The sequence below is a fragment of the Scyliorhinus canicula genome, chromosome 2, assembly GCF_902713615.1.
Source record: "Scyliorhinus canicula chromosome 2, sScyCan1.1, whole genome shotgun sequence".
Taxonomy (NCBI): domain Eukaryota; kingdom Metazoa; phylum Chordata; class Chondrichthyes; order Carcharhiniformes; family Scyliorhinidae; genus Scyliorhinus; species Scyliorhinus canicula.
The window spans coordinates 82218754-82232737 of record NC_052147.1 but is presented as its reverse complement, the minus strand read 5'-3'; the positions used below and the strand labels follow the sequence as shown (position 1 = coordinate 82232737).

The window sequence follows — 13984 nt, the reverse complement described above, 5'->3', positions numbered from 1 at the left end:
GTTGAGGCGTGGTAAAGGTGAGAGAGTGGGATTAGCCGAGTCGCTCCAATAGAAGATATGATGGGCCAACTGACCTCTGTATAATTCAACCAATATTTGTGTAACAAGTAAATATGAAGTCATATTTAAGTATTATACAAGATTAAAACCATAAAATAGATCTTTCAACAATCCCATGAATCATGCGCCTTTTAAAAAATAAATTTAGAGTATCCAATTAATTTTTTCCAATTAAGGGGGCAATTTAGCGTTGCCAATTCACCTACCCTGCACATCTTTGAGTTGTGGGGGCGAAACCCACGCAGACATGAGGAGAATGTGCAAACTCCACATGGACAGTGACCCAGGGCAGGGATTGAACTTGGGACCTCTGCACCATGAGGCAGCAGTGCTAACCACTGCTTCACCGTGCTGCCTTCCTGAATCATACACCTACCTAATGCATTTTTTCTCAATTATGCTCATTTTTATAGTTCAATGTTTAAGGATTTGCTCCTAAGAAGTCTACTACGCAAGAATCGTAACTAAATAATTAGTATAACCAAATAATTGTCCATCCGCCAGTGGTTTGTAAATAGACTGTTAAATTAGTGATCAGAGACACAGCACAATATACACCAATATGCTTGACTGTGAGTTACACAATGAGTTCTCCACAGTTACGTTATTTATAGGCAGAAGTAGGAATGGCAAGAGACATAAAGAGATCCTTAGAAGGAGGCAAATGCTCCATCTAAGAGAAGGAAAGAAGGCAACACAAGTCAGCAGACAAGTCAACCAAGATCAATCTCATACATATACCAGCTACTAGTAATTGGGCGGGTTATCAGTTTGATCACCTTCTTAATCAGGGAAGCACAAGAGTGTCAGAAGGATTCCCAAATAGGGAAAGTGAGGGAGAGCACATGCATCAAAGTTAACCTTGACATACTTAATAAGTTTAAGCTTTATATCCTTTATTTAAGGAGCCACTTAACGGGAGCATTAATGCAGACAAAATGCTTCAATTCTTTTGCTTAGATAAATTTCCAATAATTGTGTTCCTCAAATACTGAACATTGAATCACTTGGTTAACTAGACTATTATTTTTAAATTGCAATACCAAATAATATAAACCAATGGAGAAATTCACATTTATGTACAAAACCAGAAGGTGCCACATCAAAGGTTATTGCGGAAAATAAAAGTTCATGGTATAGGTAACATTATTATTGATAGAAGATCGCCCGTCTGGCAGAAAATAAAAAGTAAGCATAAATGAGTCTTTTTCTGCTTTGCAGGATATATATTTTTTTTTAATTTAGAGTACCCAATTCCTTTTTTCCAATTAAGGGGCAATTTAAAGTAAGCGTCCCTGGGTGGGCCCAAACCATTAAGGGGGGGGGCAATTTAGCGTGGCTAATCCTACCTACCCTCCACATCTTTGGGTTGTGGGGGCGAAACCCACATAAACACGGGGAGAATGTGCAAACTCCACATGGACAGTGACCCAGAGCCGGGATCGAACTTGGGACCTCGGCACCGTGAGGCAGCTGTACTAACCACTGCGCCACCATGCTGCCTGATTGGCAGGATATGAGTGGAGTCCCGCAGGAGTCTGTGCTGGGGCCTCAGTTTTTTATAATTTATACCAATGACTTAGATGGGGGGGGGGGGGGGGGGGGGGGGGGGGAAGAGAAATATAGGCATGGTAGTTACATTTGCAGATGACAAATATAGGTAGGAAAGTATATTGTGAAGAGGAGATAACGCAGTTGTAGATGGACATGGATAGATTGAATGAGCAGACAAAAATCTGGCAGATGAGGTATAATGTGAGAAAATGTGAAAATGTTCATTTAGGCAGGAAGACTAAAAAAAAAGCAGAGTATTACTCAAACGGGGAAAAGCTGCAGAATTTCGAGGTGTGGAAGGATTTTGGTGCTCCAGTGCACGAGTTACAAGAAATTACAGCAAGTAATTAAGGCAGTTAATGGAATGCAAGCCTTTATTAAGAGTAATTAAATGTAAAAGTATGCACGTTATACTTCAGTTCTCAAATAGTGCGTGCAGTTTTAGTCTCGTTATTTAAGGATGTAAATGTCCAGAGGAGGTTTACTAAATTGATACCTTGAGTGAGAGGTTGTCTTATGTGGAAAGATTAGACTGGGTTTGCTTCCACTGGAAGTTAGAAGAGTGAGGGTGACTAGACTGAAGAATATAAGATACTGAATGGTAGCAACAAGGTGTACGGGAAAGGATGTTTCCTTCCCTGGCGCTGTGAGGCAGCAGTGCTAACCACTGTGCTGCCCTAATTTGGAAAGTGTTGATGTCCAAAATGGAACTGGGTATCCTTGTTCATGACTGAAAGCTAACAAGCAGGTGCAGCAAACAATTAGGAATTAAATGAAAATGAAAAGCCCCTAGTCGTCACATTCCGGCGCCTGTCCGGGGAGGCTGGTACGGGAATGTAAATGATATGTTGGCTTTATTGCAAGAGGATTTGGGTACATCAGTAATTATACCTTCATGCAATTGTACAGAGCTTTGGTGAGACTGAAGTAGGTATATTGCATACTGTTTTGGTATCCTTGCCTGCAGATGAACGTTCTTGCCACAGAGGAAGCGCAACAAAGGTTCACCAGGCTGATTCCTGGGATGGAAGGATCGTGCTGTGAGGTATTCTCTTGAGTTTAGAAGAATGAGTGGTGATCTCATTGAAACTTACAAAATTACAGGGCTGGACAAGGTAGATGCAGGATGGATATTTCCCCTGGCAGTGAGTCTAGAACCAGGGGACACATTCTCAGATAAAGGGTACACCATTTACTGAAAAGAGGAGAAACTTCTTCACTCGGGTATAAGTCTTTGGAAATCTCTACCCCAACGGGCTGTGGAGGCTCAGTCATCGAGTATGTTCAATAGAAATTTCTATATAGTAAAGACATCAAAGGGATATGGGGACAGTGAAGAAAATGGCTTTTGAGACATGGTCTAATTAAGTTGGGGAGCAAACTCAAAGGGCCAAATAGCCCACTTCTGTTCCTATTTCTTATGTATTGGATAGGCTGTTTGTACTTATAAGTCGGTAAGCAAACAGGACTGGATGAGATGCATCCGAGGATACAGAATGAAGTACAGCTAGAGATTGCGGAGGCACTAGCCATAATTTTTCAATCTTCCTTCAATAGGTTTGTGGTGCATACTTGCCAGGGCATCGAGTACAAGAGTTGGGAAATCATGTAACAGCTATATAAAAACCTGTTTTCTCTCTACCTCCCTTTTTGAGTAGCGGGATTATATTAGCTACCCATTAGAGTCCAGGGGCTGGATTCTCCATTCCTGCATTTGAGTGCTGATGTCAATGGAGGATCCATGGTGTTTTACGACGGAAAAATCGGCACCCCACACGCACCGATTTTGCTAATGGTCAGGGGCTAGCACCGGCGCCGTGTGAAACACCCACGGAATGCGTGGAAAATGGTGGGAGAATAGCAGGACTGACAAGCTGCAGACGTGCGTACGCCTACACCCCCCACACACACTGCATATCCATCCACCCCGACCCCAAAGCTCACCTCCTGGTCACCTTCCAGTACTCCCACCAGCCCTGGCAGAAGTCCCCCGGCCAGCGGCACGGCTTTCGGCGGAGTATGGCGGGGCTGGACACTGTCCACATGCCCTCTCTCTTTCTCCCCAGTCGCCATGCCAGACTCACGATTGGTGAGACATGTGGCCCGCGCCGTCGGGAACTCCGCCCATCGGAGACCCAGCACAGCCATCCTTAGATTAGCAATGAGTGTATGAGGCGAGGGGCAAGTTTGAGAAGGCGGGGCCTTAGAATCATACAGTGCAGAAGAGGCCCTTCAGCCCATCAAGTCTACACCAAAAAAAACCTATTCTAAATGAATAATCTCAGCCAGTATGGGAAATGAACCCATGATGTTGCCGTTGCTTCGCATCACGAACCAGCCAACCCTCAAGTTAAATCCCCACCAGTCAGCACTCTCTCAAACGGGAGAACAGCCTATGGTCCTGTTGGACTGTAGAGACATTTACATTCACAAATTTGTATTAATCAGGTAACGAGGTCCTGTTTTCACACAAATGCATCTCTATGTAACCTGATATGCCTGCAAACACAGTTTATGTTAAAAGCAACAGACCCAAGTGCTAAATGAAAAAAAACAATAAAGTAATAAATGTATGAAGAAGCCTTTTCTCAACTTGTGCACACCTTACAGTTGCCTGACCTTGTAAAAGGCTAGAGGTTTACATTAGAAAATATCAGGAAATAGCTCTGGAAAGGTTTGGCTAATCCAGAGTTATCAGTGAAGAATTGCAGCTCATTGTGGGCATCGTTCTATGTGACTTGCTATCCTGCTGGCAGAAATGGCTGATGACTGCGACACAATATGATTTTTGAGTCATCGAGTCTGACTCATTGAGATAATCTCAATACCGGCGGGAATGCAGGATTTGTAGACTTGCAGTTTGGTGTTCTCAGACAGGTTGCCATTGTTTCACCTTCTCTTGCTCAGCTTGGACGTAACAGTTGTAGCTTTTGTAATGAATGTGATTTTAGCATCAAGTGACAGATTGCTGATGATTGTAAAGCCTATATATTTGAAGCTATCAACAACCTTCAACATCGCATTGTCAAAGATGTTACAATGTGGTATGGCAACATGCTAGAAAATTATATTTGCCTTCCTGTGTACAGTTTTGGTCTCCTTACTTGAGAAAGGATGTACTAGCACTGGTGGGGGTGCAGAGGGGATTCATTAGGTTGATTCCGGAGTTAAGAGGATTAGCTTGTTAGGAGAGACTAAGTAGACTAGGACTCCTTGGAATTTAGGAGAATGAGGGGGGGGGGGGGGGATCTTGCAGAAACACATAAAATTATGTAGGGAATAGTTGAATAGAAGCAGGGAGGTTGTGTCCACTGGCGGGTGAAACTAGAAATAGGGGGCATAGCTTCAAAATGAGGGGTATAGATTTAGGGCGGAGTCGAGAATGAACTTCTTCACCCAAAGTATTGTGAATCTGTGGAATTCCCTGCCCAGTGAAGCAGTTGAGGTTACCTTGTTGAATGTTGTTAAGGCACAGATAGATAGATTTTTGAATAGTAAAGGAATTAAGGTTTATGGTGAGCAGGCTGGTAAGTGGAGCCGAGTCCACGAGGGGATCAGCCATGGTCTTGTTAAGTGGCGGGGCGGGCTCGGGGTCACAGTGGCCTGCTTCTAGCTCTTGTGTTGTGTTCCTGATGCAGCTAGTCAACTCAAATTATTTGCAGGCCTGAGTGTCCGTCTATATGCCGCTGGAATGTCAGTGCAGCATCTTTAGCATATACTAACTCTCTGACAAGGGCTTGATGCACTTCTGCCTTGGATTTCAGGCAGGCAAGGCTGAACAGCTTTCCATTGGTTCTGGTTTGTAAACAGACATCCTTTGTAAATAAACAGAAGGTACAGTACAGAGAGGAACATACCAAAGCATGAAGCAACCCTATTTGGCCCCACTGAAGATCTCAAAGGTTTTCAACGTTGTTGTCAAAACTGACCTAAACCATTAGGTTGTCAGAAAAAGAGCCGCTTCGGAGGCCAGCCAATCTTCACAGCAGCTCAAACAGACTGTCTCTGTTCACATGTCTTGGTGAAATCAATGAAGGCAATAAACAGTGGTCTTCTTTGCCAAGGGCACTTCTCTTGCAACTGCTAGGCTAGGATCAGGTCAATTGTGGATCCTCCAATTCGGAAGTCACACTGAGAGCTGGAGTAGATGTGTTCAGCCAACACCTGTAATCTGATGAGGGCGACATGGGCAAATACTTTTCCTACAATGCTCAGCAAGGAGATGCCTCGATGATTGATGTTAAGCGCTATTGTTGCACTTGTTCTTACGCAGGTTCACAATCTTTGCATCATGTATATTCTGGGGTACTTCTCTCCACCCCCTCCCTCACCTCCAGCAGAAACACAGACATTCTCGCAGATGCTGCAGGAGTGCCAATTTCCCGTGTTTGATAGGTTCAGGTGGTAGGAGCATCAGCAGCTTGAGTTCGGCTTGGGGCATGCAACTCAATAGGTTTATAAAGCCCCTCCATTATGGACTCCATATCCAGATCTTCCATGACAGACAGATTTTATGGTGTCAACAGCTTCCTCAGTGACTGTGTTCTCCCTGGTGTAACGATAAGGCCCAGCTAATGCTAAAAGGGCAGCACGGTAGCATAGTGATTAGCACAATTGCTTCACAGCTCCAGGGTCCCAAGTTCGATTTCCAGCTTGGATCACTGTCTGTGCCGAGTCTGCACGTTCTCCCCGTGTGTGCGTGGGTTTCCTCCAGGTGCTCCGGTTTCCTCCCAGAGTCTAAAGATGTCAGGCTAGGTGGATTGGCCATGCTAAATTGCCCTTAGTGTTGAGTGGGGTTACTGGGTTATGGTGAAGGTGTGGGCTTGGGTAGGGTGCTGTTTCCAAGAGCCAGTGCAGACTCGATGGGCCGAATGGCCTCCTTCTCCGCTGTAAATTCTATGATCTAAAATGACTTACAGCAGGTATGGTGAGAGATTTGGCTAACTTCAAATGACAATATTCAGGGACCTTGTGACTGGGCTTATTTAAGGTATATTTCCAACATGGAAAATAGGAGTTTGCAATGCCAAATCGAAAGTTTAAACAGGAACTTTATAACAATCAGAATCTCCATCTGCGACCACCATGTCGGAATACTGGAAAAACTGTTGTCTGAAGGAAGGACCTACGGTTGGATTTAGATTTCTCACATGTACCGAGGTACAGTGAAACGTATTGTTCTGAGTACAGTCCAGGCAGATCATGCATGAAAAACATAGAACATACGATAAATACACAATGTAAATACATAGACAGATATCAGGTGAAGCATACAGAGTATAGTGCTAACACAGTGCTGTGGCACTGTGGCTGCGTGTGTTGAGAATGCTGCTGAGAAAATCACATCCGGTAATGGTTCAGCTAGTGCCAATGCCCTGATCTTGGATGTCGTCTGAAAGAAGGTGTTTGTTACAAAAAGCTCAAGTAGTCTCTGTCTGTACTCATTTGTCTTTATCAAATGTTACAATGCCCAGAGACCATGATAAGATTTCATGTTTTAAGCCTTTTTCTGTAAAAGCCCAGAAAAATCAACACAGAGTGAACATTACTTAAACAACTATTACTTTGAAGTACAGAAAAAGTATTCCTCAGCAACTTTTCAACACAACCGTAAGCCCGATGCCACTTTTATGCAACATAACACATTCTTAACAGACAGGGGGCGGGATTCTCCAATCCCGCGACAGTGTCCCCGCCGTCGTAAATGGCGTCGCGTTTTATAACGGCATGAACGGGCCGCTCCCAGGTCTAATTCTGGCCCCTACACGGGCCAGCACAGCGCTGGAGCAGTTCGCGCCACTCCACCTGCAGATCCCAGCGCGAACTGGGCGCCAGCGCCATCGAGGACATGCGCAGTGACCTCCTTCAATGCGCCAGCCCCGACGCAACATGGCGCTGGGCTACAGGGGCCGACGGGTAGGAAAGGAGGCCCCCAGCCACAGAGGCTGGCACGCCATCGGTGGGTCCCGATCGCGGGCCAGGCCACATCGGAGGCCGCACTTGGGTCGGACCCCCCCCACAGGCTGCCACCCGACCCTTACACACTAAGGTCCCGCTGGTTCAGAGCAGGTTAGAACGGCGCCGGCGGGACTCGGTCCTTTTCCTACGGCCGCACGCGAGAATCGGCGGGCCGACTGCGTGGAGCGGCCCACGACCGGCGCCGCGCCAACCACGCTGATTCTCCACACGGAGAATCTCGTGCCGGCGTCAGGGCGGCATGGCCCGTTCGTGGGCATTCTCCGGCCCAGTGCGGGGCTGGGAGAATCCTGCCCATAGTCTTGTATGATACGTAACCTTGTATTTGAAGTCCCAAATTTCTCCTGGGGATTCAACAGGCTCGCTTCACCAGTCCTACTGGTGTGAATCTTCTAGCGCCCCCTTAAACCAAGTTACTTCCAAGCATACTTGAATGAACTTCCAGCAGCAAGGCTCCTTCATCTTCAATTCTCCACAACAAACTTTCTTCCTTCAAACAAGGGTTCCATCATCTCCAGCACTCAGTTTGGTGATTAACCTAAAATCAATCCCTTTCTGGCATAGAAGTGCCTGCGATGGGTCCTCCCAAAATACTTAGTTTGACTGCCTCAGACACCAAGAGCCTGAAAAGTAGCAATGACTTCTCTTTTGTATTCAGGAGTTAAAGTTTATACCTGACTCAACAGTACTTGATCTGGACAACTAGGTAACATGGGCTTGAATCCAGGCAGACCTGGAATAATGGCACTTCCCACTTCTGTGTCTTACTCCCCCACCAAAGACAATCTGATTTATTAGGGATTCCGCTGATACCAGTGCAAGTGCCTACCTCTGTGGTGGAGCAGTGTCGGCATCTTCAATGTCGGCATCTCCACATCATGTTTGATGGGTGGTTAGAGGACATATTTGGAACCATTTGGGGGTGGGACGTGGTTTCTCTCATTGTGTGTAGTAAGTTGCTTACAGCAAAGCCTACACCTCTGAACTCTCCTCTGCCAGATGAACGCATATTTTTTTTTTCAGTGATTCGCTGTTGGCGAACCTCATTTCTTCAAATTCCATGTCAGTCACAGCTGTCTTAGGCATGTTATTCACCAGCTGACATGGTTCATGGTGATCTAGTACATGGTTCTGATCTAGCTTGCCAGAGTTGACATCTACTTTCCTTCTGTTTGCTCTGCTTGTTCTGGTGCGTCTGTGCGGTGAGTCTGGTGCGATGGATTTAGTCCACTTGTCAGACAGAAGCTCAAAGCACCCTATGAAGTGGATAGCGGCTCACTAGTGGGATATGGCAGTCCCTCTCAGCTGATACAACTCTTAGCACCTGTTTTATACACTGACTGGGCTTGTCACTTGTAACTGCTATTTCTCATTTTGTGTCAACACCCTGAAGCAAATCTGGAGTGAACTCTCCAGGGCAAAAAATTTACGGACTGCCAAAAACATTAGGATATCACTCTCGACCACTCCAGATGAGTCCAAAGAAAAGCAAAGCACAATGGTTGGCTCCGGCCTCGTTGCGGGAGCTGCCAGAAAGATGTTATGATCCTTAGCCAGACCCAAAGTTGTTGGTGAGATGCGGTTACGGGCCAATAATGTTTTGCTTAAAGTAGACAAAGTTTGAGATCTAAGACACTCACTAAGTGAAGAAAGTCACATGATTCCACAGGTTTTGAATAAATAAAAATAAACTTCACTATTCAAGTTCCGGATGATAAAACAATTTAAAGTACCTATCTTAACTTTAACATTAAATTCTATGTAAATTCTCAGTGCAGGAAGAGGTCAATCGGCCCATTGAGTCTGCACCGGCTCCCGGAAAGAGCACCCCACCCAAGCCCACACCTCCACCCCATCCCCACAACCCAGTCACCCCACCCAACATTAAGGGGAATTTTGAACACTTAAGGACAATTTATCATGGCCAATCCACCTAAACTGCACGCCTTTGGACTGTGGGAGGAAACCGGAGCACCCGGAGGAAACCCACGCAGACACGGGGAGAACGTGCAGACTCCGCACAGACAGTGACCCCAGCCGGGAATCGAACCTGGGACCCTGGAGCTGTGAAGCAATTGTGCTAACCACTATGCTACAATGCTGCCCAAGTTAAGATTCAAGGTAAGCTTTTAAAAATTAATTTACAGGATGTGGGCTTTGCTGGCAAGGTCAGCATTTATTGCCCATCCCTAATTGTGAGCTGCCTTCTTGAACCACTGCAATCTCTGTCCTGCAAGTAGTGAGGGTGTGCCAGGAATTTGACCCAGCGACAGTGAACGAACAGCAAACTATTTCCAAGTCAGAATGGTAAATGGTTTGGAGGGGAACTTCCGGATGTTTCCAAGTGTTTGCAGAAAATAAGCAAGCGAAGACCTATTAATTGGGAATGCATTTTCCTGGCACTCCAGCCCATCTCACCTTTTCTCTTGAGAACAATGCTGCAGATGCTCTTCAGTATCTCACTGATGTTACCATCCTTCGTGAGATGGTAAATCAGTGCTGGAAAGTTATTATTGAAGGAATAGCACCACGGTTTGCTGCCAACCTTCATATGGGTACATTCCAGCAATTTGTGTTCTCTTATTCTTTTATGGGATGAGGTGTTTCTGGCAAAACCAGCATTTGCTGCCCAATCCTAATTACCCTTGAACTGGGTGACTTGTTAGACCATTTCAGAGGGTAGTTAAGAGTCAACCACATTGCTGAGTCTGGAATCACAGGTAGGTCAGACCAGGTAAGGATGGAAGATACTTTTCCCTAAAGTCTCCCTTTATTTTAGGGAAGGAAATTAATGAAAGAACATTAGTGAACTATAGGGTGGCACTGTGGCGCAGTGGCTAGCACTGCTGCCTATGGCGCTGAGGACCCGGGCTCGATCCCTGCCTCAGGTCACTATCTGTGCGGAGTTTGCACATTCTCCCCATGTCTGCATGGGTCTCACCCCCACAACCCAAATATGTGCAGGTTAAGTGGATTGGCCATGCTAAATTGCCCCTTAAGTGGAAAAAAATAATTGGGTTACCTATTTATTAAAAAAAATAGTGAACCATGTGTGTTTTTACAGAAATCAATGATAGTTTCATGGTGACTATTACAGAGATTATCTTACAATTCTAGATGTTATTAATTGAATTTATATTCCATCAGCTGTCCTGGTGGGATAAAAACCATCCCCGGAACATTAACCTGTGCTACTGGATTACTCGTCCAGTGACATTATCACCATGCCACCATTTCCCCTTGTTGGAAATAATAGAATTTGCAATGCATAAAGGTGTAAATGCATGCTTTAAAAAGCAGTTGACAATAATAAACTTCTATGAAAACATAAAAAATAAATCAGTTTCTAGCAATTAACACTAAAATTCCTTTTCAACATCATCACAGAGATCCATTCCAGGATCGGACCTCCTACATCATAGAGAGATACATGGATTCTACTCCACGTGCGAAAAAGATGAAATGACAAAACTTTTATCATTGCATGACAAAATCAAGTATTTATTACAATTGTGGTCATTTAGTTAGAAACATAAATATTTATCAACAGTTTATTTCACAATACCATAGATCCATTTTTCTAGTAATTTAAACTAAGTGGTGATACCTTTCCATTTTGTACATTCTCACACCAGTAGATATGGCTGCTAATAGATATGTTAGGATGGGAAGATACCAACATGACCTACAGATACAAAAGCAAAATATCACAGATGCTAGAAATCTGAAATGAAAAAAAATGCTGCAAATACCCAGTAAGTCAGGCAGCATCTGTGGAGAGAGAAATAAAGTTAATGTTTCAGGTGGATGATCTTTCATCAGAACTGGAAAGAAATGAGAGATGTAGCAGCTTTTAAGCAAATACATGGAATAGGGGGAGAAAGAGAAAAAATGTCTGATAAAGTGGAAGGCAGGAGAAATTAAATGACAGAACAGATGATAATGGGACAAGTAAAGAAACAAAAGATCGATCTGGAAGAGATGCAAATTGGAATAGCAAAATCACTTCCCACAGCTTCTGCCTGAAAAAAATGGGGGTGGTGGCTATGATCTTCAAATTGTTGAACTCAACGCAGAGTCCAGAGACTTATCATGGATATTAGTCCATATCCCATCTCCAGAGATGGAAAGGGTTGAAGATGGATGATGTAAAGCCAAGGGAGGGGCTGAAATTGGAAGCTAAGTTGATGACATTTTTCAGTTCAGGTTGACAGCAGGAAACTGAGAACAGTCATCAATGTACCGAATGAGTACCAAAAAGAAAGAGGTGACAGAAGGGATCCTAGTGGGGCTGGATACGAATAGTACATAACACATAGAACATACAGTGCAGTAAGAGGCCATTCAGCCCATCGAGTCTGCACCGACCCACTTAAGCCCTCACTTCCACCCTACCCCGTAACCCAATAACCCCACCTAACCTTTTGGACACGAAAGGCAATTTAACATGGCCAATCCACCTAACCTGCACGTCTTTGGTCTGTGGGAGGAAACCAGGAAACCAGAGCACCCGGAGGAAACCCACGCAGACACGGGGAGAACGTGCAGACTCTGCACAGGCAGTGACCCAGCGGGGACTCGAACTTGGGACCCTGGCTCTGTGAAGCCACAGTGCTAGCCACTTGTGCTACCGTGCTGCCCATTCCAATATTTCATGAAAATGTTCCTTTCAAATGAAGCAGAGAATTGCTTGTACTTTTTCAATCTAATATACAGCATTCATTGCCCACAAAGCGGTCTCTTCTAGTTTGGGGAGATCAAACTCAAGACATTTTGGGGAACACCTCTTTAATCTGTGAGCATGATCCCAAACCCCAGGAACCTGTCATTTTAATTTTCTGTCTAACTCCTACTCTGATCTCTCAACTCCTTTGCCCACTCCAGAGTTCTGATGAAGCTTATGGAAGTGTCTCATCTTTTTATTTAGCCTTCTGTACTTAACACTTAGGAGTTCAACAATGTCTGATCATAACCAGTACCCCGACAGCCAGTCAGCACCTGCTGGTAATAATTCCACCATTTCCATCGACATGTCCATTAGATCTTTGTTTCTTTTCATTTAATATCCCAGGGGCTGGATTCTCCGCAGCCCCCGCCGAAATTGTGTTCGGCATGGAGACAGAGAATCCAATTTCACGCCGAAATCGGGCGGGCGCCCGTCCGGTGATTCTCCGGGACCCGAGAATCAGCGTGATCGCGGAGTACGGTGCGTGCCTGGGGACCTATGGACAGAGGTCAGCCCAGTGATCCTCCGCTCCCGACCAGCTGAGTTCCCAACGGCATGGAACTAACCTGGTATTGCTGGTCGGGATGCTGGTGTGGTCGCTGTGGACTCGGTCTGTGGCCCTCCTGGTAGGGGGCGGGGGGATCAGACTCCGGTTTGGGGGGGGGGGGGGGGGGGGGGGGAGGAGGAGGAGAAACCTTATAGGTGGCCGGGGGATAGATCCGCATGGTTAGATGATCGGGAGGGGATCTAACTTTTATGTCTGCCTCCGCGATCCGAGTCCGCCATGGAGCTCAGCGCAGCCACTGGAGGCCACCGCCGTGCGAATGCGCGGACTCAAAACCAGAAGAGCGGGGGCCCATATCAGCAGCTAAAGCTGCGTGAGTTACTCTTGGTCCCTGCTAGCCCCCTGCAGGCATTAAATTAGCTGTACTTTTTTCCAGGAATCTCTAGAATAAAACTCCAGCATTTGTACGCCGGCGTGGGGGACATAGGCCCATTTTTGGAGAATCTGTCTTCCATCCCATCACAGACCTTCCCTTTTGCTTACTCCACTTTCCCTTTTCCCTGCTTCTGTATTTGTTTAAAACATGTTACTAGGTTAACTTTTTCCAGTTCTGATGAAAGATCACTCACCTGAAATATGAACCGTGTGTCTCTCCACTGATACTGCAGGCCTACTGAGCATTTCCAGCTTCTTTTGTTTTTAAAGATACAGTAACAATTTTAATTATACCTTCTTCTGTTCTTGAGTTGTCATGATCAGCCAGTCTGGAAGAGGTTGGCCTGGACTGAATCATGGTTCCAGGTGACATGTGAGGCAGCTCATCATCTCGGAGATCTGCAATCATATCCTGAAGTTTTGACCGATTTACCCCTGTAAATGAAAGCCATCAGTAACTGTCCAGTCACTTATCCAGCATTCTTCTTAGCTTGAAATAGGTTCTATCATTACATAATTTATTTGCTCTGGCAATCAACTAAAATATATATTATAACAGTTTTAAAAAATCAAACCACCCTGAATAATATTTTATACATGAATCAACATTCACATGTATTCATACTCTGTGCAATCATTAAAACTATTTTTTTCTAAATGGATTATAACCTACTGCATGCAACTTTAAATAGCTACCAAAATTGAAAAACAAAAGCCAATATCTTACT

At 45.0% G+C, this 13984-nt stretch overlaps 1 protein-coding gene across 5 annotated transcripts in view; it reads right to left on the bottom strand.

Annotated features, from left to right (window-relative positions):
- strn3 (striatin, calmodulin binding protein 3) overlaps positions 1–13984 on the bottom strand; it is a 292821-nt gene that overhangs the window by 123015 nt on the left and 155822 nt on the right. For 4 of the 5 annotated variants that reach the window (XM_038781429.1, XM_038781437.1, XM_038781440.1 and 1 more), the window contains one exon: positions 13551–13691. The exons of the other annotated variant lie outside the window; for it this stretch is intronic. In XM_038781429.1, coding sequence (XP_038637357.1) covers positions 13551–13691 — 141 coding nt within the window. The remainder of the gene's footprint in view (positions 1–13550; positions 13692–13984) is intronic. 5 annotated transcript variants of the gene reach the window in all.